General features: G+C 38.2%; 1 protein-coding gene across 1 annotated transcript; it reads right to left on the reverse strand.

The window, feature by feature from the left end:
- Positions 1–7351: 7351 nt before the first annotated feature.
- LOC139159318 (vomeronasal type-2 receptor 26-like) lies at positions 7352–23921 on the reverse strand. The gene is made up of 4 exons (XM_070736641.1): positions 23490–23921; positions 21234–21461; positions 10726–10852; positions 7352–8262 (listed from the first exon to the last, which is right to left on the reverse strand). Exons 1-4 carry the CDS (start codon positions 23919–23921, stop codon positions 7352–7354), a joined length of 1698 nt encoding a protein of 565 aa, XP_070592742.1.
- Positions 23922–24227: the final 306 nt, after the last annotated feature.

Consider the following 24227-nt stretch of genomic DNA (forward strand, 5'->3'; position numbering starts at 1 on the left):
ATTTAATGCTTCCATGGAGTGCTCCAAAACCTCCTGGTAGATGGCTGCATTGACCCTGGACTTAATGAAGCACAGTTCACCCACACCAGTAGATGACATGGCTCCTCAAATGTGGAAACTTTACAATGGATCTCAAGCATCTTGCAATGTGTGCCTCTCCATTCTTCCTCGCAAACCTTTCCACAGTCTGTGCTGATTTGGAGAGCCATGTCATCTGTTGGTGTTGTTCCACTGTGCTTCATTAAGTCCATGGTCAACACAGCTGTCTACCAGGAGATTTTGGTGCACTTGTTGCTTCCATCTACATATCACTTCATGGGGATTATGACTTAAACTTTCCATCAGGATTTGGCACCTGCCCACACTGCCAAAAGCATCAAAAACTGTTTCAATGACTGTGGGATTACTGTCCTTAATTGGACAGCAAATTTGCCTGACCAGAACCTCATAGAGAATCTATGAGGCATTGCCAAGAGAAAGAAGAGAGATATGAGATCGAACAATGCAGAAGAACTGAAGACCACTATTGAAACCTCCTAGTCTGCCATAACACTTCAGCATTTCCACAGGCTGTTAGTGTTCATACCATGCTGCATTGAGGCAGTAGTTGCTGCAAAAGGGTCCCAAACGAAGTACTGAGTACATATGCATGCTTATACTTTTCAGAGGTCCAATATTGTTCTAAGTACAATCCCTGTTTTATTGATCACATGTAATATTCTAATTTTCTTAGGTGGTGGATTTGGGGTTTTCATGAGCTGTATTCCATAATCATCACAATTATGACAAATCATGGCTTAAACTATCTTGTCTTGCATGATATGAGTATCTCTCATATATTAAGTTTCACATTTTAAGTTGCATTACTGAAATAAATGAACGTTTGCATGATATTCTAATTTTTCGAGTTTCATCTATATGTCTCCCCCATGAGCCATTGAATTTCTCAGCATTCTCCAAATTTGCCTTCCTATAAATATTTCTACCACCATCCCTATTCCCAACCCTAAGTCTCATTGATATCCTCCTCCTTTCCCGTCCCCCAAACGTCATAGTTTCACAGACCATAATCAAGGTTTCCTTTGTTGTTTTGCTGTTCATATATGTATTTTTCTATAGAGTATCCTCTATAGCAAGGAAGGAAGGAAATGGATTTCAGAAAAAAGTGCAATATAAATAGATGGAGATATATGGGGAATAAGGTATATGACTGTTTTTGAATGCTGTATCTATATAGAAACATAGAAGATTGACGGCATCTAGTCTGCCCTTATACTATTTCTTATATTTTATCTTAGGATGGATATATGTTTATCCCAGGCATGTTTAAATTCAGTTACTGTGGATTTACCGACCATGTCTGCTGGAAGTTTGTTCTAAGCATAAATTACTCTTTCAGTAAAATAATATTTTCTCACATTACCTCTAATCTTTCCCCCAACTAACCTCAAATTATGCCCCCTTGTTCTTATGTTCCTTATTTAACCCTTTAACATATTTAAATGTTTCAATCATGTCTGCCCAATCCCTTCTGTCCTCTAGACTATATAGATTGAGTTCATTAAGTCTTTCCTGATAGGTTTTATGCTTAAGACCTTCCACCATTTTTGTAGCCCATCTTTGGATCCATTCAATTTTATCAATATCTTTTTGTACATGAGGTCTCCAGAACTGAACACAGTATTCCAAATGTGGTCTCACCAGCGCTCTATGCAACGGGATCACAATCTTCCTCTTCCTGCTTGTTATACCTCTAGCTATGCAGCCAAGCATTCTACTTGCTTTCCCTACTGCCTGGCTGCACTGTTTCCCCATTTTGAGACTGTCAGAAATCACTACCCCTAAATCTTTCTCTTCTGAAATTTTTGCTAGCACAGAACTGCCAATATAATACTCAGATTGAGGATTCCTTTTCCCCAAGTGCATTATTTTACATTTTGAAACATTAAACTGCAGTTTCCATTGCTTTAACCACTTATCTAGTAAAGCTAAATCATTTGCCATATTACAGACGCCTCCAGGAATATCAACCCTATTGCACACTTTAGAGTCATCGGCAAATAGGCAAACCTTCCCTACCAAACCTTCCCCTATGTCACTCACTCAGATATTAAAATGAATAGGACCCAGAATAACCCCTTGTGGCACACCGCTTGTAGCCAATCTCTTCTCAGAATACTTGCCATTGACAACAACTCTCTGATGTCTATGTTTCAGCCAACTGCAAATCCACTGAACTATCCAGGGATTAAGTCCAATCTTCACTAATTTATCTATCATCTCTTTATGTGGAACTGTATCAAAGGCTTTGCTGAAGTCCAGATAGGGAGGGTCTTGCCTTCTCTTTCTGCTCAAGATCCCCATGGACAATTGGTGGGCCACTGTGTGACACAGAATACTGGACTTGATGGGTTTGGCCTGATTCAGCATGGCTCTTCTTATGTTCTTATGTTCACAGATTTGGCAATTTCTTCCTTTTTTGAGGCTTTAGCAGCATATGTTATCTGTTTCGCCTCCTTCTGTCTCATTTTATACTCCTCTCTGTCAGCTATACTTCCAGACTCTTTATATCTCCTATAGGCAGACTCTTTTTCATTGACTATAGCCCTTACATCATTACTAAACCATAGTGGTTTCTTCTTCCTTTTACCTTTAGTTATTTGGCTTACACACAGTCCAGTGGCTTTTAAGATGGCCTTTTTTAATACAATCCACTGAGAACTTGCTCCTGCCCTTTTATCCCTGCCCTTTAATAAATTATTTAGATATCCCCCCATTTTTTTGAAATTTGTTTTTCTTAAATCCAATACTTTGGTTGTAGTATAGGATTGCTCACAATCAGTTTGTGCATCAAACCCCAAACGTAGGTGGTCACTGCAACCTAGGTTTTCTCCCACCTTAACCTCTGAAACTCACTTCCCATTCATAAAAACTAAATCTAGAATATTTTCCCCTCTAGTTGGTGTCTTAAACAGCTATATCAGAGCTGCTCCTGTAAGGGTCTCTACTATATTCTTACTTTTGCATGTAAGGGCACTAGGAATATTCCAGTTAACATCAAGCATGTTGAAATCACCTGTAATCACAATATCTCCCTTTACTGCCATTTGGGTAAATTCATCCACCATCTTGTTGTCATAATCCTCAGATTGTCCTGGAGGCCTATAGATCACCCCAAATCTAATGACAGAACCCTCTTTAGTTTGCATGGAAATCCAGAGAGTGTCCAGCTCCTTACATGTATTTTGAATTAGTGTTGCTTTTAGACTTTCCTTAACATAAATGGCTACTCCACCTCCCCCTCTCTACTCTATCCTTCCTATGCAATGTATATCCTGGCATGGATATTTCCCATTCATTGAAGTCCTTAAATCATGTCTCAGTTATGGCAGCTAGATCCAAATTATCTCTAGATATTATGGCCATTAACTCACAGAGCTCGTTGCTCAAGCTTCAAGCATTTGTGCACATTACCCAAAGAACATCATTATCATTATTTGTTTGTCCCTTATCCTCAACAACTACATCTATCTTATTTACAGCTCCCTTTTCATAAATTTGAACAAACTGATTTATCCTCATTGTCCGGGGACAGAAATCATTCACATCGGTTACATCTCTGTCCCCTTTACCTAGTTTAAATGCCTGTCCAAAAAGTTCTGAACTCCTTTTGTTGGCATGGGTGCCAAGATATAGGAGTGTTTATGCATATATTTTGGGAATGCCCGGTAGTGCAGAATTTTTAGCAAAAAGTGCAAGAGATATTAATAGGATGTTAAATATACAATGGATTAATTACTAAGGAAATGGTAGTATTAGTTAAAAGTAATGCGATGGGAGAATTTAGAGAAATAAAATAAGCAGCGCTAGAAAGTGGTCAGGTGGTAATAGTCTTGGGTTGGAAGGATGCAACAAAATGGACAATGCAAAATTGGTAACGGTACATGGTGGATCACATTCAATTTGAGATTATGGATAGAAGGATGAATTTGGCTAATGAAACTGATTTTCAACAACTGATGGGATGATGGGACAAGGTAGGATGATATATGGCAAATAGAATTTGAGACCAAACTGCAAGAAATTAATTGGAATAACTTTATAATATGTAAATAGATACTTTGCTCTTGGGTTAAAATGGTTTATACAAAAAACACCCCCGATTTGGTGGTGGGTTGTGAATGTTTGTCTGATGGTGGGCACAAATCATAAAGCACCTGTTTTATGTCGTGTGTGTGTTTATATTTGAAAAAAAAACAATTAAAAATATATAAATAGAAAAAAAAACTCCTCACCAAGCACCTGGGTACCTCTATGATGGATGCAAACCATCCATCTTAAACAACTCCCTAATAGGCCACTTACTAACATCATGAATGACATACTCAAACCTTCAGCTTTACGCCTTAACCACTCATTAAACTCTGCAATACAAGTTGTTTTATCCTCCCGACCACAAACCAGTAACACCTTTGAGAAAGTCACTGAATCAGTTATTCTGCCCAGCTCCACAATAAGACATTGGAAATCTTCACACTAAGACATTGGAAACATAAATGTGTTTGGGTAGAATGTGAAGATGTTGGATCAAGGAGACCCATATACAAGACTCTGCACCAACAAGAGTTTGCTGACATTAGGCTACCCACCATATAGAATATGCCATTCATGAGTCTCTAATAGTTATAACGATAGAGGCAAAAGCTATAAATAGTTCACAATTAAAATTGCACTTTCTTTTTCCTTTTTGGATACCCTTGTAGTCAAAGGGTATACTGGTAGAATTTCAGAGTCAGAGGGGGCCATGGACTTATTATGGAGCTGAACAAATGTAACAACATCAACATCATCATCATCATTATTTATTGGATTTGTATGCCGCCCCTCTTTGTAGACTCGGGGCGGCTAACAACAGCATGTAACAATCCAATATTAAAACAACAACATAGTGCAGATGCCCAAATCCACATCCCAGATGGTTGCCTAGCATCAAATGATCCAATGAAAAGAAGCCCATCATCCTTCAAAATTCTTGAATTTCCTTTCTTTTTCTCTGTGTCTGTGTATATACAAATACACACACATGCACACACAAACATCAATAGATTTTGCACAATCCACTGGAATCAGAGTTTTAGTCTTCTGAGTGTTTGGACTCATGTTATAGCCCATCCTCATGGAACTATTTTCTCACAAGAATGTGTAATACATTGTGATGATAGAGAAATTCTATCATATTATTATTGTTTTTCTGTTTTTGTACTTGCTGTGAGCTGCCCCGAGTCCCCGGAGAGGGGCGGCATACAAATCCAATTAAATAAATAAAATAAATAAATAAATTCCCTAAGGATGGACTTCAGCATGAGTCCAAAAGCTCGGAAAACAAAAACTCTGCTCTTGACGACTAACTTAGATTGGATCATAAATACTTTTGGGGGGGGGGGGGGTCTGTCATAACTTCATACAGTCACTAAGTGACTTGTCATAAGTCAAAGTCTATTTGTAGATCTTATTTTATCCTTCATCAAATAAACCAGCTTTATATTCCTTCCTTTCATTTCTGGCAATCTTAATTTTTAATTAGAAACATAGAAACATAGAAGACTGACAGCAGAAAAAGACTTCATGGTCCATCTAGTCTGCCCTTATACTATTTCCTGTATTTTATCTTACAATGGATATATGTTTATCCCAGGCATGTTTAAATTCAGTTACTGTGGATTTACCAACCATGTCTGCTGGAAGTTTGTTCCAAGGATCTACTACTCTTTCAGTAAAATAATATTTTCTCATGTTGCTTTTGATCTTTCCCCCAACTAACTTCAGATTGTGTCCCCTTGTTCTTGTGTTCACTTTCCTAATAAAAACACTTCCCTCCTGAACCTTATTTAACCCTTTAACATATTTAAATGTTTCGATCATGTCCCCCCTTTTCCTTCTGTTCTTCAGACTATACAGATTGAGTTCATTAAGTCTTTCCTGATACGTTTTATGCTTAAGACCTTCCACCATTCTTGTAGCCCGTCTTTGGACCCGTCATTCAAATATTTCATTCATTCAAATATTATCTAGGATTTGATCACTTCTTTGTATCAACATCAAAGTTTTTTACTACAGTCAGAAATGGCAAGACCGATTGCTTCAATGTAGCATATGATCTAATGTGCACATATTTCTGGAAACAGAACACCTTTGATATGTAAATTCATTAATGCCCCATTAGCCAAGAAATATCCATCTGGTTCAGTTCCAAGTGGGGAGAAAGACAGTGGAAACATGGACGCTGATTCTGTGCATGCGCGTGTCCCCTCACAAGATTTTCTTCCTGCACATGTGCAGAAGTAAAATCTTGCTGGGACATGCACACACATGTCAGAGATCCAAAGCTGTGCATGCAGTTTCAATTTTATTACCAGTGCGGCATCCTCATCTGTATTGGTAGGAACCCAATACTGCAGCTGTCCACATGGATTTGAAAGAGAGAGAGGGAGAGAGAGTGAGAGAGAGAGAGTGTGTGGTATTTATATCCTCTCTTGGGCTTTGCCCTTGAACTTCCTGTTCCTGTGGCAAGGGCATGTTTTCTATTGGTTGCTGTCAGACTCTCAGGGCGCTATGCAGGAAACATAACTAACTTTGTAGACAGTCTGTGTCCCAGGCTTGGTTGAAGTTTGCTGAGTGAAGCAATTAAGGGGCTGAGGGCTAATCCTACCTTTGTCCAGACCTTAATGCTGGGAGTAATGGATTACCAAAACCGCATTTCTAGGCTGGCCTCAGCTTAGGGTCTGCTTGGGGGCAGGGAGCTGAGGCTCTGAGTTTCTGTTTTTAGAAACATGTTTCTCTTTTAGTGGAATATAATATTGTGACTTTTAAAATATTTCTCAAAATGCTCCATTCTTCTAGGAAGGATGAGAACTTTGTACAAAGGCAAGAGGTAGACATAATATTTCTATCCCAAATTTTATAGTACCTTGTTTCCCCCCCCTCTCAGTTCCCTGGTTAGTTTACTCATTCTAGCACCTTTTTTTACAACCATAGCATTGGAGGAGTTCTTGGTTTTCCCCCCAATTTTGTGCGAAATCATACTCTCATCATTAATGCTTCTTTTCTTCAATGTGATGATCCACAGGACATACCAATTGAGGAACAGATTTCTGATACTCGGAACAATGGCATGGTCAATCCAGATGGCTTTTCTTCTTGACTAATCAGTTTGACATGATAGAAATACTGGTCTTGCATTTCATGTCTCTCAAGAATCAGAAATATTTCTTATAACACATATAAGGATTTTACTTCCTAAATATTTTATTTTACATTACAGTAATTATTTAGAAAAAGGAAGTACTATTAATCAATAAGTCTTATACGTTTTCATCCTTAAGTGCTCCTTGGTGTTCATGTGAGGTTTCAGAATAATGATGTAGCATTTGGGAACAAAAATGCAGACTAGTAAGCCTAGGCTGGAGGCTAAGATGGAGAAAATCTGTACAGCCACCATGTATTTCCCTTTGGTGCTCAGGTAGGTGGGGACAAAAGAGATCCAAACACTGCAGAAAACCAACATGCTGAAAGTAATCAACTTAGCTTCATTGAAGGTCCCTGGCAGTTTTCGGGCTAGGAAAGCCACTAAGAAGCAGATGGTAGCCAAAAAGCCCAGATAACCCAGCATGATATAGAACATGGTGACTGATCCTTCATTGCATTTTAGCAGAATCTGTCCTGGTTGGGAATGAAGGTCAGAATCTGGGAATGGGGGAGAGATTCCCAGCCATATGATAGAGATACCAATCTGGATACCAGTGAAGGATAAGACAATGGAGTTAGGAAGACTTTTTCCCAGCCAATTCCTCATCCTGCTGGCTGGCTTTGTGGCCAGAAATGCTACTACTACCATGACAGTCTTGGCCAGCAAAGTAGACACAGCTAGTGAGAAGACAACACTGAAGGCAGTTTGTCGAAGAAGACAGGTCACTTTCTTGGGGTGACCAATAAATAAAAGGGAAGCCAAGAAGGAAAGGAGGAGAGAGACCAGGAGAATGTACGTGAGGTCCCGGTTGTTAGCTCTGACTATGGGAGTTTTTTGATGTTTAATGAAGATTCCCAGGACAAAGACAGTGATTAGAGCCAAAAATGAGGCAACGAGAGCTAGACTTAGACCCAATGTTTCTTGATAAGATAGGTAACTTAAAACTTTGGGGACACATTGATCTCGATTCTTATTGGAATGCTGCTCATCTGGACACTTTTCACATTGGGCTTCATCTGAGAAACATAAATAATTGCTGTGTAAATAGTGAACCCAGCAATGTTTAACACATTAAAAGTTATTTACCAAAAGAAGACAGTGAATAAATAAGGAAAAGACACAGATACTAACAAAAAATATGACTGAAATACAGAGAAAACACTTAGGAGACTTATCAAACATGAAGATCACGAAAAAAGTGAAATACTTAGGAATATGGATGACCTCCAAAGCCCTATCTTTAAAAAACGACAATTACTTAAAATTATTAAGTCAGATTAAAAAAGATTTAGAAATATGGAGTAATTTACAATTATCATTCGTAGGAAGAATCTCCACAGTTAAAATGAATATCCTTCCAAAAATACTATTCCTTTTTCAAGTGATTCCGATAAATCCAGGAGCGAAATTCTTTGCCGAATTGAATAAGATAATAAGAAAATTTATTTGGCAAGGTAAAAAATCAAGAATAAAACAAAATTCATTAGAAGACCGTAAGGAGAGAGGGGGCCTGGGGCTTCCAAATTGGAAACTATATTATCATGCCACGGCTCTGACATGGATAAAAGAATGGCTTACACTAGAAAATCAAAGATTGCTTAACCTAGAAGGCCACGACTTGATGGTCGGGTGGCATGCATTTGTTTGGTATGATAAGTTAAGAACCCACTCATATTTTAAAAATAATGTTATTAGAAAGGCATTGATAGAAGTGTGGAATGAAATAAAGAAAAATCATTTTTTAGTAATGCCAGAATGGGTTTCACCCCTTGAAGCCATAGTACACCCAAATCTTAAAGGAAAAGGTAAGATTTGGAAATATAGTGATTTGTTAAATAATCAATTAAAATTAAGAACAAAACAAGAGTTATACGAGTTAGGTATAGACTTAGATTGGTGGCATTATATGCAGATTAGTTCTAGATATCAAATAGACGTAAAGACTTACATTTTTAAAAAAGAAAATAATGTACTGGGCAAATTATTATTCCAAAATCAAACAAAGACAATTGGAAATGTTTATAAATATTTACTAAATCATAGAACGATAGGTTGGATATTGAAAGATAACATGATCAGTTGGTGCAAAAATTTTGGCAAAGAGATTGATTTAGATACTTGGGAAAAGATATGGACCTATAATTGGAAAATAACAAAATCAATCTCTTTCAAAGAAAATCAAATTAAGATGTTTTATAGATGGCACCTTCCACCATATAGAATCTCTAAAATGTTTCCTTCGGTATCGCCCATTTGTTGGAAATGTAAAAAAGAAGTTGGTACATATTACCATACATGGTGGACCTGTCCGGAGACAAAAATATTTTGGAATAAAGTAGAGAATTGGATAAATGAAATAACAAAGGAGAAGATTAAAAAATCTCCTGAATTTTTTTTATTGGGTATTTCAAATATAAAGTATAAAAAAGATATTTACTATTTAATAATACATATATTGACTGCGGCACGAATAACATTCGCGCAGAAATGGAAAGAAAAGACGATACCGAAAGACTCTGAGGTGTTTAAAAAAATCATAGAGTGTGCAGAACTAGATATGATGACTAAAAGGTTGAACAATCAAACTGAAACAGAATTTTATAAAATTTGGGATAAAGTATATGATTGGTGGAATGTTAAAAATAGTATTAAAAATTAAACATATAAGAATAAATGATTACTTAAAAATTATAAGATAGAATTATATAGTTTATATAGTTCATATTATAACTAATTCAGAAGTGTTTATATTATTATTTTTTTTTATTTTTCTTGCATTACTAATAATTTGCTTATTGTTTTTTTGATATATATATACATATAAGTATATTATTATTATTTTTTGTACAAAAAATATATAGAGAGAAACTCAATCAATAATCTTAATTTTAAAAATCTATAATTAAATTTAATGATAAAGTAATTTTCAAGTGTGGTTTTTCTGCTTAGATCTTGTAACAGTTAGAGTTTTTTATATTTTGTATTAGTTAGACTTCTAAGATAAGCGGAGCAATAGTAGCTCCTTAAATGTTTAATGTTGTATGTCTTTGTTCGTGTTACTTTGAAAATAATAAAAAATATTTTTTTAAAAAAAGAAGACAGTGAATAGATGGAACAATAATTATTTATCCTAGGTCCCCTATTTGTCATGCTGCCCATTTTGTACCTAAATGGTATCTATGCTTTGCCTAGCCATATAATATATTTTCCATAATTAAAAATTATGTCTTATGTTGATAGAACATACTTCAATAATCACAAGAACGAGTAAATACCTGGTTTTAGGAACAAATCTCTGCATCCACAATTATCTGGATTATGGGGCATTTTGAGGGAGAAATAGTTTGATAGGTCACAAGTAGGTTATGTCCCTCCGTAAGTGGCAGCATTTAACCCACTGCATTCAGTTTGTGAACTAAGCAGGGTCATATCTGGTTTATACATGAATGGGGCATCTTCATTGTTCTTGAGCCACATACCTTCCTGTCTGGAAATTGTTCCTTCAATGCATAAGGAGCAGTCATAGCAGCAAACTGGTGCTCCCTCTCTCATCAACTTGCTGTATCCTGGGAGACAACTTTTAGTACACCTAGAAAAAGGCGCCCTCTAAACATAAAATTGGATACAAATGAGGGTATTACTTATGGTGGGTTTCTACTTATTTGGACAGGTTCTTTAGAACCAATAGAGGGAATTTTCCCTTGCTCACTGAACCAGCAATGATGGGAAACTGGACACCCCATGAACCGGCTCTCTTGGAAGTGCTAACTGTGACAACATCTTATCTTTATCTTCATATTCATAAACTGGATTTTCAACATTGTGCATGGGTGTCTGGACACCTACACAGTATGGGAGGAAGCAAACTGGCAGCAAGGTAAACATGCCTGGCTATGGATACGGAGAGGGGCGGCATACAAATCTAATAAATAATGATAATGATAATAATAATAATAATAATAATAATAATAATAATAATAATAATAATAATACCACATCTCTTCATCTTCAGCATGAATGGACAATGATATAAAAAAATGGGGAGTACAGTGTTTCCTTGACTTTCGTGGAGGATACATTCCAAGACTGCCTGAGAAAGTCAAATTTCTGTGAAGTGGAGATCCTTCCTTCCTTCCTTCCTTCCTTCCTTCCTTCCTTCCTTCCTTCCTTCCTTCCTCCTCCCTCCTCCATTCCTGGTTTTAGTTACCCCCCAGAACCGCCAGGGGCAATGGGACAGCAAGCTGGGGGCTTTGCTGTGCTCGCTGTCGGCATCTCCCATGGTGGCAGTGGCAGCACTGGTGCTCAGGGTCAGGGCAGGGTGGGGGAATAAGATGCAGCGGTGGCAGGCGGCAGTAAGTGGCAGGAAAAAACCCTAACCCTAACCCATTGCAAGCCATCCCCATGATTAGCACGTGGCCCCCTGACCCAACAATGCCCTCAGCTCCTCCCCCCTCAGGCAAGTTAAGGTGGTCTTGTACACCCACTTCAAGTGGAGTGTACCAACGCTCCGAGAATTAAAGGGGAGGAATAGGGAGGCTGGGGCAGAAGCGAAGCTTTTATTTAAAGAAACAGGATAGCTGGGGGGGGGAGTTAAACAGACAGTATTCCATGGCAAATAAGCCCTGAGATATGTAGTGGGGAAGCAATCAGATAACAACTGCCCCCCCCACTATGCTATTACTTGTCGATGGGGTGGCCTGAAGTGATTGGGTCAAGGGTGAGAGAGAGAGAGAGAGAGAGAAGTGTCTGTGCATGCCTGAGAAACCTGGAAGTGAGAGTGCGGTAAAGAACTTCTCTTGAGAGGTGCTCCTCCCCCTGATGCATGGAACTTTTCGACTAAGTGGCGGCAAACCCTGGAAGTTCCTGTTGAGGATGGCTTCTTTAAATAATTCTTTTTTTAAAATAACATGGGTATACCACAGGTTTTCAAAACATTTATTTTATTTATTTATTTATTGAAAACCTGGGGTATAGGCTTTCCACGAAAGTTGGACCCGTGAAACTTAAGGGACCACTTTTGCATGGAATGCAGAAGATTGCTTGCTCCTATCTCAACAATTGCTAGGACAATATCCACTGTAACTTGCTGTGTCCCTGCCTTCTTCCAACTCTATCTCTTAATTAGATTAATTTTTAATTAATTAATCTTATTGAGGGGTTATTTTAAAGATGGATGACTGGGATAGGATGGAAAGTATGTATGATATGAATGGGAGCAATGTTATGAATGGAAGGGTCAGCCTACCTGGCGATGTAGAGGTGGGAGGGATGAGGGAGCCTATTTCTGGGGTGGTAGAGGACCGGAATATTCCAGTCCTGCTGGGGAGAGGCAGACATGGGGTAGGCTCAATGTTTGAAAGTGATCCCTTGTTCCGGCCCCATGTGCTCCACCTGGGGTACTCTTGACGAGAGAAACCTGGGCCCTGGGCTCAGGCTGTTGCTACTCAATGCCAGGTTGGTTGTAAATAAATCTCTCCTCATCTGGGATTTGATCCTGGATGAGGAGGCCTACCTGGTATGTGTGACTAAGACCAGGCTGGGCCCAGAGAGAGGAGTTCCTCTCTCTGAAATATGCCCAGGTGAGTTTCAGGTATGGCATCAACCACAACCCGAGGGAAGGGGGGAGGAGTGGCCTATTATAGCCAAGAAGACCTTCAGCCTATGCAGACTTGCTGCTCCTGAGATTACGGGTTGTGAGTCCCACTTTATGAAGTTGGACCTAGGGGTTCAGATGGGCTTGTTGCTCATGTACCTGCCTCCCAGCTGCATGTCAACAGCCCTGCCTGCGCTGCTCGAGGAGGTAGCCAGGCTGGCGGTGGAATTCCGCGGACTTGTTATCTTGGGGGATTTTAACTTACTGTTGCTTGATGAATCCTTTGGGTTAGCACAGGAGTTCATGACCATCATGGCAGCCATGGACCTGACCCAAGTGTTTCAGGGTCTGACTCACGAGGGGGGGCACACTCCCGACATGATATTTTTTTCAGAGCAGCTGAGTAATGGTCTGAGATTAAGGGGCTTAGATGTTTTGCCCTTGTAATGGTCAGACCATTTTCTGCTACAGCTTGAGTTCAAGGCTCCAATCCTTCCCCACAGGGAGGTGGAACTGACTAGATGGTTCTGCCCCAGAAGCCTGATAGACCCAGAGGGCTTTCAGAGGGCACTTGGGGTTTTATCGGATTCACTCGTACACATTTCAGCAAATCCCTCGCTGTGGCCTGGAATACGGCTGCGATGGAGGCTCTTTACTGGATTGCGCCGTTGCGACCTCTCTGTAGAACTAGACCCTGGAGATCTCCTTGGTTTACCGAGTAACTCTAGGTGTTGAAACACTAGAAGAGACATCCAGAGAAGCATTGGAGGAAAAGTAAATCTGAGTCTGATCAAACACTTTTAAGAGCTCATATTAAGACTTATAAAGTGGCGTTCAAGGGGGCAAAATGCGCGTATCATGCTACCTTGATTGCACCAGTGGATTCCCACCTGGATGCCCTGTTTAGGGTGACCCACTCCCATCTAAATCAAGGGGGAGTTGGGGAGCCCTTGCAGGGTAGTGCTGAGGATTTCAATATGTTTTTCGCTGATAAAATCGCTCAGATTTGGACGGACCTTGACTCCAATTGGAACGCAGTGTTGACTGACAACGAGTCAGTTGAGGTGACAAGGGCCCATTTTAGTCCATCTGTCTGGGAGGAGTTTGACCTGGTGACACCTGATGAAATGGACAAGGCCATTGGAGCTGTGAGTTCCGCCACCTGTTTTCTGGACCCGTGCCCCTCCTGGCTGGTTTCAGCCAGCAGGGAGGTGACACGGAGCTGGGTCCAGGAGATTGTCAACACTTCTATGAGGGGGGGGGGTCCTTTCTGGCTCCCTACAAGGAGGCACTTGTGTGTGCCCCCTCCTCAAGAAGCCTTCCCTGGATCCAGGCATACTTAATAACTACCATCTAGTCTCCAACCTTCCCTTTATGGTGAAGGTTGTTGAGAAGGTGTTTCGCTCCAGAGGTCCTTGGAAGAAGCCAATTATCTAGGCCATCAGCAGTCAGGATTCAGGCCCGGCTACAGCATGGAAACTGCTTTGGTTGTGCTGATGGATGATCTCTGGCGGGCCCGGAATAGGGGTTTATCCTCTATCCTGGTGCTCCTTCACCTCTCAGCAGCTTTTGATACTAGCAGCCATGGTATCCTTCTGCGCCGTCTGGAAGGGTTGGGAGTGGGAGGTACCATTTTACAGTGGTTCTCCTCCTACCTCTCCAGTCTGTCACAGTCTGTGTTAGTGGGGGGTCAGAGGTCGACCCCTAGGTTTTTCCCTTGTGGGGTGCCTCAGGGGTCAGTCCTCTCCCTCCTGCTATTTAATATCTACATGAAATCATTAGGCGAGATCATCCAAGGACATGGGGTGAGTTGTCATCAGTATGCTGATGGCACCCAGTTGTTCATCTCTACCCCGTGTCCATTCGGCGAAGCAGTGGAAGTGATGATGCCAGTGTCTGGAGGCTGTTAGGGTCTGGATGGGTGCCAACAGTGTCCAACCCAACCCTGAGAAGACAGAGTGGCTGTGGGTTTTGCCTTCCAAGGACAATTCCATCTCTCTGTCCATTACCCTGGAGGGGGGAATTATTGACCCCTCAGAGAGGGTTTGCAACTTGGGTGTTCTCCTCGATCCACAGCTAACTTTAGGACACCATCTTTTGGCTATGGCGAGGGGGGCGTTTGCCCAGGTCTGCCTGGTGCACCAGTTGCGGTGCTATTTGGACAGGGGGTCCCTGCTCACAGTCACTCACATCTTATTACCTCGAGGTTCTACTATTGCAATGCTCTCTACATGGGGCTACCTCTGAAGAGTGTTCAGAAACTTCAAATTGTGCAGAATGCAACTGCGCGAGCTGTCATGGGTCTTCCCAGATACACCCATGTTTCTACAATACTCCGCGGACTGCATTGGTTGCCTATTGGTTTCCGGACACAATTCAAAGTGTTTGTGATGACCTAAAAAGCCCTACATGGCATCAGAGCAGATTGCTTATGGGACCGCCTTCTGCCGCATGAATCCCAGCGACCAGTTAGGTCCCACAGAGTTGGCCCAGGGGAAAAGTTTTCTCTGTGGCAGCCCCGGCCCTTTGGAATCTGCTCCCTCCAGAGATTTGCATTGCCCCCACCCTCCTCGCCTCTCGCAAGAGTCTTTTTTTAAAAATAAATATTTTTTAATTAATTTTCTTAAAATTGACACACAGACTTACAAACATTAAACATAAAGTGTGGGGATGTATCTTCCCCGCTTTTCTCAAAAGTATAAATGCAGATACAGAAAAAGGAATACATAGTTAAATACATAATTCAATACTACTAATGCAAAATTACCTAATAAGGAAAAATTGATATTATTACAGAGAAAAATAGTTGTAACTAATATAAAACCAAACAATCTTATCAATTCTATATATATAAACTAATTCTAGTATTATTCTTAAAAAGAAAAAGGAAAATTTAAACCAAGACATCTATATTTATTTTTAAATATCACAAATATTTTACTTTTTTAACTATTTGTATTCCAGAGATACGTTCTAAATTGCTTTCTTGTACTTTATTCATGTTTTTTGTTATAAATTGTGTTTTATTTTTATTTATTTTCAGACCTGCTACCTTACCATATTGTTCTATTGTCTGGATTAATCTTGGTGCTGTAACTATCGGATCTTCCATTATAAAGGTCTGATCATCTGCAAAAGCCTGGACTTTATACATCTCTTTTCCAACGGTTAAGCCTTTTATCTTTGGATCTGCTCTTATTTTTATTAATAGTGTTTCTAAGGTCATAATGAACAGGAGGGGTGAAATAGGACATCCTTGTCGAACTCCTTTATTTATTTTAAACGCTTCCAATTGCTCATTGTTTAATATGATTTTAGTTGTTTGTTCTGAATAAATAGCATCTATTAAGTTAACAAATTTAGGGCCAAATCTCATTTTATTTAGTTGCATTTTTATAAATGTCCAATTAACGTTGTCAAAGGCTTTTTGAGCATCTAAAAACATTAATGATAATGTTTTATCTGGATATTGCTCATAATATTCTAATACATTAATAATTGTTCTAAGATTATTTCTAATCTGTCTGCCTGGCAGGAAACCATTCTGGTCTGAATGAATTTTACTATTTATAACCGTTTTCAACCTATCTGCATATATTGCAATAAAAATTTTATAATCAACGTTTAATAATGATATTGGTCTATAGTTTTAAATTTTTTCCATTGCTGTATCCGGTTTATGAATTAAAGTTATCAAAGATTCAGACCATGATTTAGGAATTTTGCCATCTAACCTGCATTCATTAAAAATTTGCAGCATATTATTTCTTAATGTTTCATTTTCTATTTTATACCACTTTGCTGGAATAGCATCTGGTCCTGTGGCTTTGTTATTTTTTTGCTTCTTAATAGTTATAAGGAGTTCTTCCATTGTTATAGGGCTCTCCATCCTCTCCTGTTGTTCTTCTGTTAATTGGGGTAATTCTGAACTTTCTAGATATTTAAATACTTCATCTTCCTCTATATTATCATTTTTATACAATTCTTTAAAGAATTTTTGTACTATATTTGCTTTTCCTTCTGTGTCATATTTTATTGTTCCATCTTTATCTTCTAATTGTTTAATTAATTTAGATTGTCTCTGTTTTCTCAGTTTATATGCTAACCATCTCCCTGGTTTGTTGGCATGTTCAAAATAGTGTTGCTTAGCTCTTTTTATTTTTTCGAGCATTTGATTCTGTTCTTCCAATCTAATTTTATGTTTAATTAGATTTATTTTTTTCCCCAAATCCTTATTTTTCATGTTTTGTTGTGATATAAATTCTAGTTGTTTTAATTCATTCATTAATTGTTCATATTTTCTTTTCTTTTCTTTATTGTTAATCCTCTTATGTATGCTTTAGTTGCGTCCCATAGGTTTTGGGGAGTAGTATCTGTATTTTTATTAATTTCAAAGAATGTTTTTAATTCCTTCTCAATCCATTCTTTGTATTCTTTCTCTTTCAGAATGTTTCTATTCATTTGCCAATTGTAATGCTTTTTACTATTTCTCATATAAACTATAACTGGGTTATGATCCGCCCATGTGTTGACATCTATTTCTACCTCTTGTATATATTCTGCTGTTATTTTAGGAGCCCACACCATATCTATTCTAGTCCAAATTTTGTGGGGGTTTGAGTAGAAAGTGTATTGCCTTTTTTGGGGGTGTCTTTCCCTCCAGATATCATTCAATAGTAATTCTGCTTTCATTTTCTGAAAAGTGGAGGGTAATAAATTCTTTTTTTCCCTTTTACTATTTTTTTTCTCTCCCGAATGGTCTAATTGCCTATTTGTTATTGCATTAAAATCTCCAATAATTAACATATTTTCCAAATTTAATTCTATAATTTTTTGATGTAATTTTTTATAAAATGTAATTTGGTCTTCATTTGGGGCATATATAGAAACAATAGCAAGAGGTCTAGGTTCAATATTAACTTGGACAATCAAAATTCTACCTTCATTATCACTAAATAATTGTTTGGAATTTATAGAACTCTCAACATACATTGCTACTCCTCTTTTCCTTTGATCTGCTAATGCAGCATACATATTTCCAATTTTAGTATTTAGCAATAAATTCCGATTACTTTTTTTTATATGTACTTCTTGAAGTATAACAATTTGAGCCTTTTGGTTCTTAATTTTAGTAAATATTTGTTTTCTTTTTTTGGGTTCATTTAGTCCATTAACATTTACTGAGAAAATTTTTAAGTCTCTCGATGTGGTCATTTATTGTACTTTTTGGTTTCCCGCTGAGGTTGCTTTCTTCTGGCCCCGTGGTCCTGCTCCTCCACTTGTGCTGATGCCCCCATGGCTTCCGCCTGCATTATTTCCAGTTCTCTTGATAGCTGTTCCATTTCGCTTATTCCACTCTTTTCATAAAAGTCTCTTGCTTGGTCTAAATTCTCCAGCTTGTATCTTGTGGATTTCCATGTCAGTGACAGTCCTTGTGGAATAAGCCAGCGAAAGGTTGTATTCTCTTTGATCAAAATTTTGGTCAAAAATTGGTAATCTCTTCTGTTCTCTCTAACACTTCTTGGAATTTGTTTTAATATTTTTATTTCTTTGCCTTTATGTTGTAGTTGACCAGTTCTTGACCAGTGCAGTATATCATCTCTCAAAGTTCTTCTTACAAATTTAATGTGAATCTCTCATGGAAGGTTGTGACGACGTATGTAGCAATTTGAAATTCTGTAAACTTCATCAATTTCTTTTATCATTTCTACTGGGTCTATCTTGAGGATTTTCCCAATAATTTCAGCCATGATGGCCTTTAAATCTTCATCCTTCTCTTCTATTATATTTTGAAATCGTAGCCCATATGAAGCACGTTGCATTTCCAGATGTGTAATTGATTCATCATATCTTCTATAGCGTGAATCCGCTCTGTCTTCAAGATAGTCAATTCTTTTCTCCATTCTCTCCGTCTTTTCTTCAGCTGCTTTCATTCGATCTTCACTCTCTTTCAAGGTTTGTTTAATCTCCTTCATCTGGTCTTTCATCTCTCCTGTATCAACTTTCATTTCAGCCATCTCTGCTTTTATTGCGTCTCTCTGTTGGGTTGCGTCGCTTTGAGATTGAAGCATAAAGTTTTTTAATGCAGTTAGTGTCTCTTGGATTGTAGCAAGTGTAGGTTGTTGTGGTTTCTCTTTCTCCTTCTCCTTGGTAAACATGGTTGCTGATAAGGCCGACTGTGCGGGGGAGGGATGAGGCGAGCCTTGGGGGGACGATGCAGCAGATGTTTGCTTCTTAATTGTTTTGGTATGAGTAGAAGTACTTGACATTTTGAAATTTAAAATTGGTATTATTTTATATTAGCAGTATGTAAAGAATCGCTATAAATTCCAAACCTACACAATTAATTGCCCTAGGCAGACCACAGTAAAAATTCAAATACACACTGAAAATTGTAATATAGTTCAAATACAAATACAATTAGAATTCAATATTCAAAATATGACTCGTTAATTCTTATTACTCTAAATCCAAAATTATATCAAGAGAAAAGAAATTGATTTGGCACAGCAGGAGAAGAGAGGAAAGAAAAGAAAACCAAAGGAGAAGGAAGAAAGAAGAAAAAAGGAAAAAAATAGAGGATGAAGGGAGGGGGGCAATCTAAAAGAGAAGAAGAGATATAATTCAGTTAAGGAGGAGCAGGAAACCAAGGATTGTTAACAATGCATATACAAAACCCAAAGGATTATAATATAGTATAGGTTTAAAATTCAAAACTTAAAATTGTAAGAAGGAAAAAGCAGAAATCAGTTATTAATATTCCTCTTATAATAAACTAATTTTGTTGATTGAAGATCTAATCTGTTTTAGAAGACACTTTTAGTATAGGTTAAAAGAAGGTCCCGTAGATTTAAAGAGTAAAAACAGTGAAATTTAATCTTCTCAAAATTTTCAGGATCTCAGTTTTCCAAACGATTTCAATTTAGTTATCCAATGTTAAAATAGAGTCGATCCGTCTCTCGCAGCTTAAAGCAAAATGCAAAGCCTCTCCGCTACGAATCCGACAGAACAGCCATTAATCCAAACGAAATGATCCAACGAAGTAATCCAAATAGGGTCAATCAAAGAATCCAAATATAGAAAATCCAAAATAAGAAGGAAAATATTTTTATGTGTTTAATCAAGTTTTGTGACTAGATAGTAGGCAGTCTTGATCCTTCCGCTAGGAAAATCCGAGCCCGGACTTCATTTTCTACTATTTTTTGTAACCAATTGCTTCAAAAAAGGAGAAGAATATTCAGCCAAATAATGTCATTTTATATATGTTAAACCTTTTAATGTCTCATTTTGAAATCCTTTAAATTCCCCTTATTTTCAAACGTTTGACAGTTCAAGTCCAAATTCAAGACAATAAGTGAAAGTAGTGAAAGTAAGTTCCGGCTGTTGTTTTGCGCCTGGATACAATGTTTTAGACAACTTTCTCTTTCGCCTTCTTTTAAAACTTTTTTATTTCTCCACTTTCTTTTACTCCGATCTTCTTATTTAACATGAAACATAGAAAAAAATCTTTTTACCTTGATTGTGCTTTCTTTAGTGTATTCCTTTTTCAATAAAAGTAGCTTTAATCTCTGCTTTCACTTTTCTGATTCTTTCTTGCTTCCCGCTGGTTTGGTGGGATCGCAATGGCCGCGTCCTCTCTCTCGCAAGAGTCTTAAGACCCACCTATGTCATCAGGCATGGAGCAGCTAGACTATGCCCCCCCCCCGGACCATTAAATGTTATGTGTGGATGTGACTGAGTTAATTGACTGCTTTTTAATGTAGTGGGATTTTAGCTGATAGTTTTAACTACTGGTAACTAGATTTGTATACATATTGTTTTTGTATTTACCCTGTGAGCTGCCCTGAGTCTTCAGAGAAGGGCGGCATACCAAAATAATAATAATAATAATAATAATAATAATAATAATAATAATAATAATAATAATAATAATAATAATAATCTCAAGTCTTAAAGCGTGATGAAGCATGGAGGAAGCTATCTGCCTTTAAATGACTTTATTGACCTGTTTAGCTTCCTTACAGCCTACAAACAAGATTGGATTAACCAATCACATTGTTTCCATCTTGTTCAAGAACAATTCTGGCATCCACACCCTTACATATTTTGTGGGTGCAAGGAGAAACTGGAGATCTCCTTCACCAGCTGATGTGGCCTAGAGGTGGAGCTCTTGCCTTATAATCAGGACGTTGTGAGTTTGATCCTAAGTAGAGGGAGATGTAGGGTCTCCTGTTTGGGCAGAGGGTTGGACTAGATGACCTGCAAGGTCCCTTCCAACTGTGTTAATCTGTTCACAACCCAAACATTTTTCAATAAAGACTCCATCAGAGTGGCAATGCTTCAATTTCCATGCATAGGAGCAGATAAGTGATAAAATGTCAACAACTCAACTACCTGGTTGAATGATGTTGGCCATTTGATGGCACTCTGATTGATGGAGACCATAACTTCTGAAGAGGCTTCTCTTTCTATATTCCCAATTTTCACTCCAACTGTAGACTTGTTATGAAACATTGCCCAATTTATGATATCCAGATCAGCAACAGGATTTTGGTCCTCATCCAAATAAACATTATCCCCAGAAAGATTATAAAGCTGGAAGTTTCTTAGAAAAGAATGAAGCTAAAAAGACACCAATTATCATATGAATCCTAATTTAAAATAGTCTGCTTCAACTCAGTGCCTTTGTCTGCAAATGTTGGCAGAAAGAATTCAAATAAGGATTAACTATTTTTCTCTATTTTTGCTTTATCACTCAAACCATTTTATGAATCCTGGGTCTAGAAAGCTTAGAACTACGACGCCTTAAGCATGATCTAAGTATTGCCCACAAGATCATATGCTGCAATGTCCTGCCTGTCAATGACTACTTCAGCATCAACCACAACAACACAAGAGCACACAACAGATTCAAACTTAATATTAACTGCTCCAAACTTGACTGTAAAAAATACGACTTTAGTTGTCGAAGTGTGGAACTCATTACCAGACTCTGTACTGTCATCCCCAAACCCCCAACATTTTACCCTTAGACTTTCCACGGTTGACCTCTCCAGATTCCTAAGAGGTCAGTAGGGGGCGTGCATATGTGCACTAGTGTGCCTTCCGTCCCCTGTCCTGTTGTCTCTCCCATATCTCCTATATCTTTTCTTTTATTCCTATATCCTTTATTTATTCTTTCCTTGATTTATTTTATTCCTATATCTTATTCCTATATCTTATATCTTTATTCCTATATCTTATTCCTATATCTCTTCTATTCTTTCTCTGTTATATATTACTATGAGTATATCCTCTATAACCTTCCTTGTGTATTGGACAAAATAAATAAATAAAATAAAATAAAAAGGTGCTAGGGTCAGGTCACAAATATATTTTGACTGGTTCCTCAATATTGATTTAAAGTGCCAACCAATTTTGGTGATATGATTGATAACACCAATACCCCAAATTTCTTTTCCTGAAACTTTAATTCCACTCTGCCTTTGAATAATCTTCAACAACCTGATGCTGAGTTGTCCTATCTTCATTGGTAGATATGCCAATGCAATCTTCCTGTTTTATCTCTCTTACCTATCTTTCCCTTCTTCCTCCTCTGCTTGGAGATAGTTTTTCTTCAATTGATCTGATAGTTTCCTGAGAGGGAATGTGACATCCTGGAGTTATTTAAACTACAGATATGGAATGGAACTCTCTATTGAGGCAGCATCCCCTTTTCTTATATCACCCTGAACCAGCACAAGTATTCAACTTAAAACATCTAGACACAAGATATCTACCTCTCTCATTCTTCTTACACATAGAAACATAGAAACATAGAAGACTGACGGCAGAAAAAGACCTCATGGTCCATCTAGTCTGCCCTTATACTATTTCCTGTATTTTATCTTACAATGGATATATGTTTATCCCAGGCATGTTTAAATTCAGTTACTGTGGATTTATCTGCCACGTCTGCTAGAAGTTTGTTCCAAGGATCTACTACTCTTTCAGTAAAATAATATTTTCTCACGTTGCTTTTGATCTTTCCCCCAACTAACTTCAGATTGTGTTCCTTTGTTCTTGTGTTCACTTTCCTATTAAAAACACTTCCCTCCTGAACCTTATTTAACCCTTTAACATATTTAAATGTTTCGATCATGTCCCGCCTTTTCCTTCTGTTCTCCAGACTATACAGATTGAGTTCATTAAGTCTTTCCTGATACGTTTTATGCTTAAGACCTTCCACCATTCTTGTAGCCTGTCTTTGGACCTGTTCAATTTTGTCAATATCTTTTTGTAGGTGAGGTCTCCAGAACTGAACACAGAATTCCAAATGTGGTCTCACCAGCGCTCTATATAAGGGGATCACAATCTCCCTCTTCCTGTTTGTTATACCTCTAGCTATGCAGCCAAGCATCCTACTTGCTTTTCCTACTGCCCGACCACACTGCTCACCCATTTTTGAGACTGCCAGAAATCACTGCCCCTAAATCCTTCTCTTCTGAAGTTTTTGCTAACACAGAAATAACACATAGACTACATAGAGCACACATGAGAAATTGGGAAATTGTACAGCACTCCACCCTGTACCCAGACTATTTCTGCTCCATCATAAAACTGAATAATTGAATGGATTATTGCTGGAATTCCACAGAAGGAAAATCTTACCTGCCATGGCTGTACTACCTGAGGTACCAGGTGATTCCTGATCTGGATTCTTCTCCAACTGAGGTGAGAGGAACACATAGCATGAAGCACTGAGGAGACAGCCCGGATTGCAGTGGCAATACTGTGACTATCCTCAGACAAAATATCTGCAACCACATTGTGAGCTGGGATTTTCCAGTTCTCTTTTTCTATGCATCTTCCCCAAATTCTCTTGGATAACCCACGGCTCGAATAGGAACGCTGAAATGCTGTCTTCACAATTTTTTTGAGAATGGAAAAATATGAATTTAAATCATAAGATCGTGTCTTTCGATTTGTCTCGGTTAAGAAGGATATCAAAAATTCTTTATGCTGGAGTTGAACAAACTGATAAAAATATCTCACACCTATATCTGTCAAAGCTGTTGCAATCCACACTTTCCCCCCAAACATTTCATTATTCTTTTCAATATCATGTATCATTATTGTTAATATAAGTGAGGCCTGAAAATCTAGTTGACAAACGATAACGTTTACTTGACTGTTGCTGAAATACTGAAGATCCTTTGTTTTCGCTTTATTTATCACAGGGAGGATTTCTGAAAAGGCAACACAAATCCCTTTCTTGGTAGCCACTACCATAAAGGTTCTTCTGAACTTTTCTCCATTATCATTGTCTGGAGCAGCCAGGCCAATCCATCTCCATTGGAAATGGAGGAGCAGTTTAATAATTGCCAAGTGAGGTGGTTCTTGCTTTGG

Source organism: Erythrolamprus reginae, chromosome 2 (assembly GCF_031021105.1).
Source record: "Erythrolamprus reginae isolate rEryReg1 chromosome 2, rEryReg1.hap1, whole genome shotgun sequence".
Taxonomy (NCBI): Eukaryota; Metazoa; Chordata; class Lepidosauria; order Squamata; family Dipsadidae; genus Erythrolamprus; species Erythrolamprus reginae.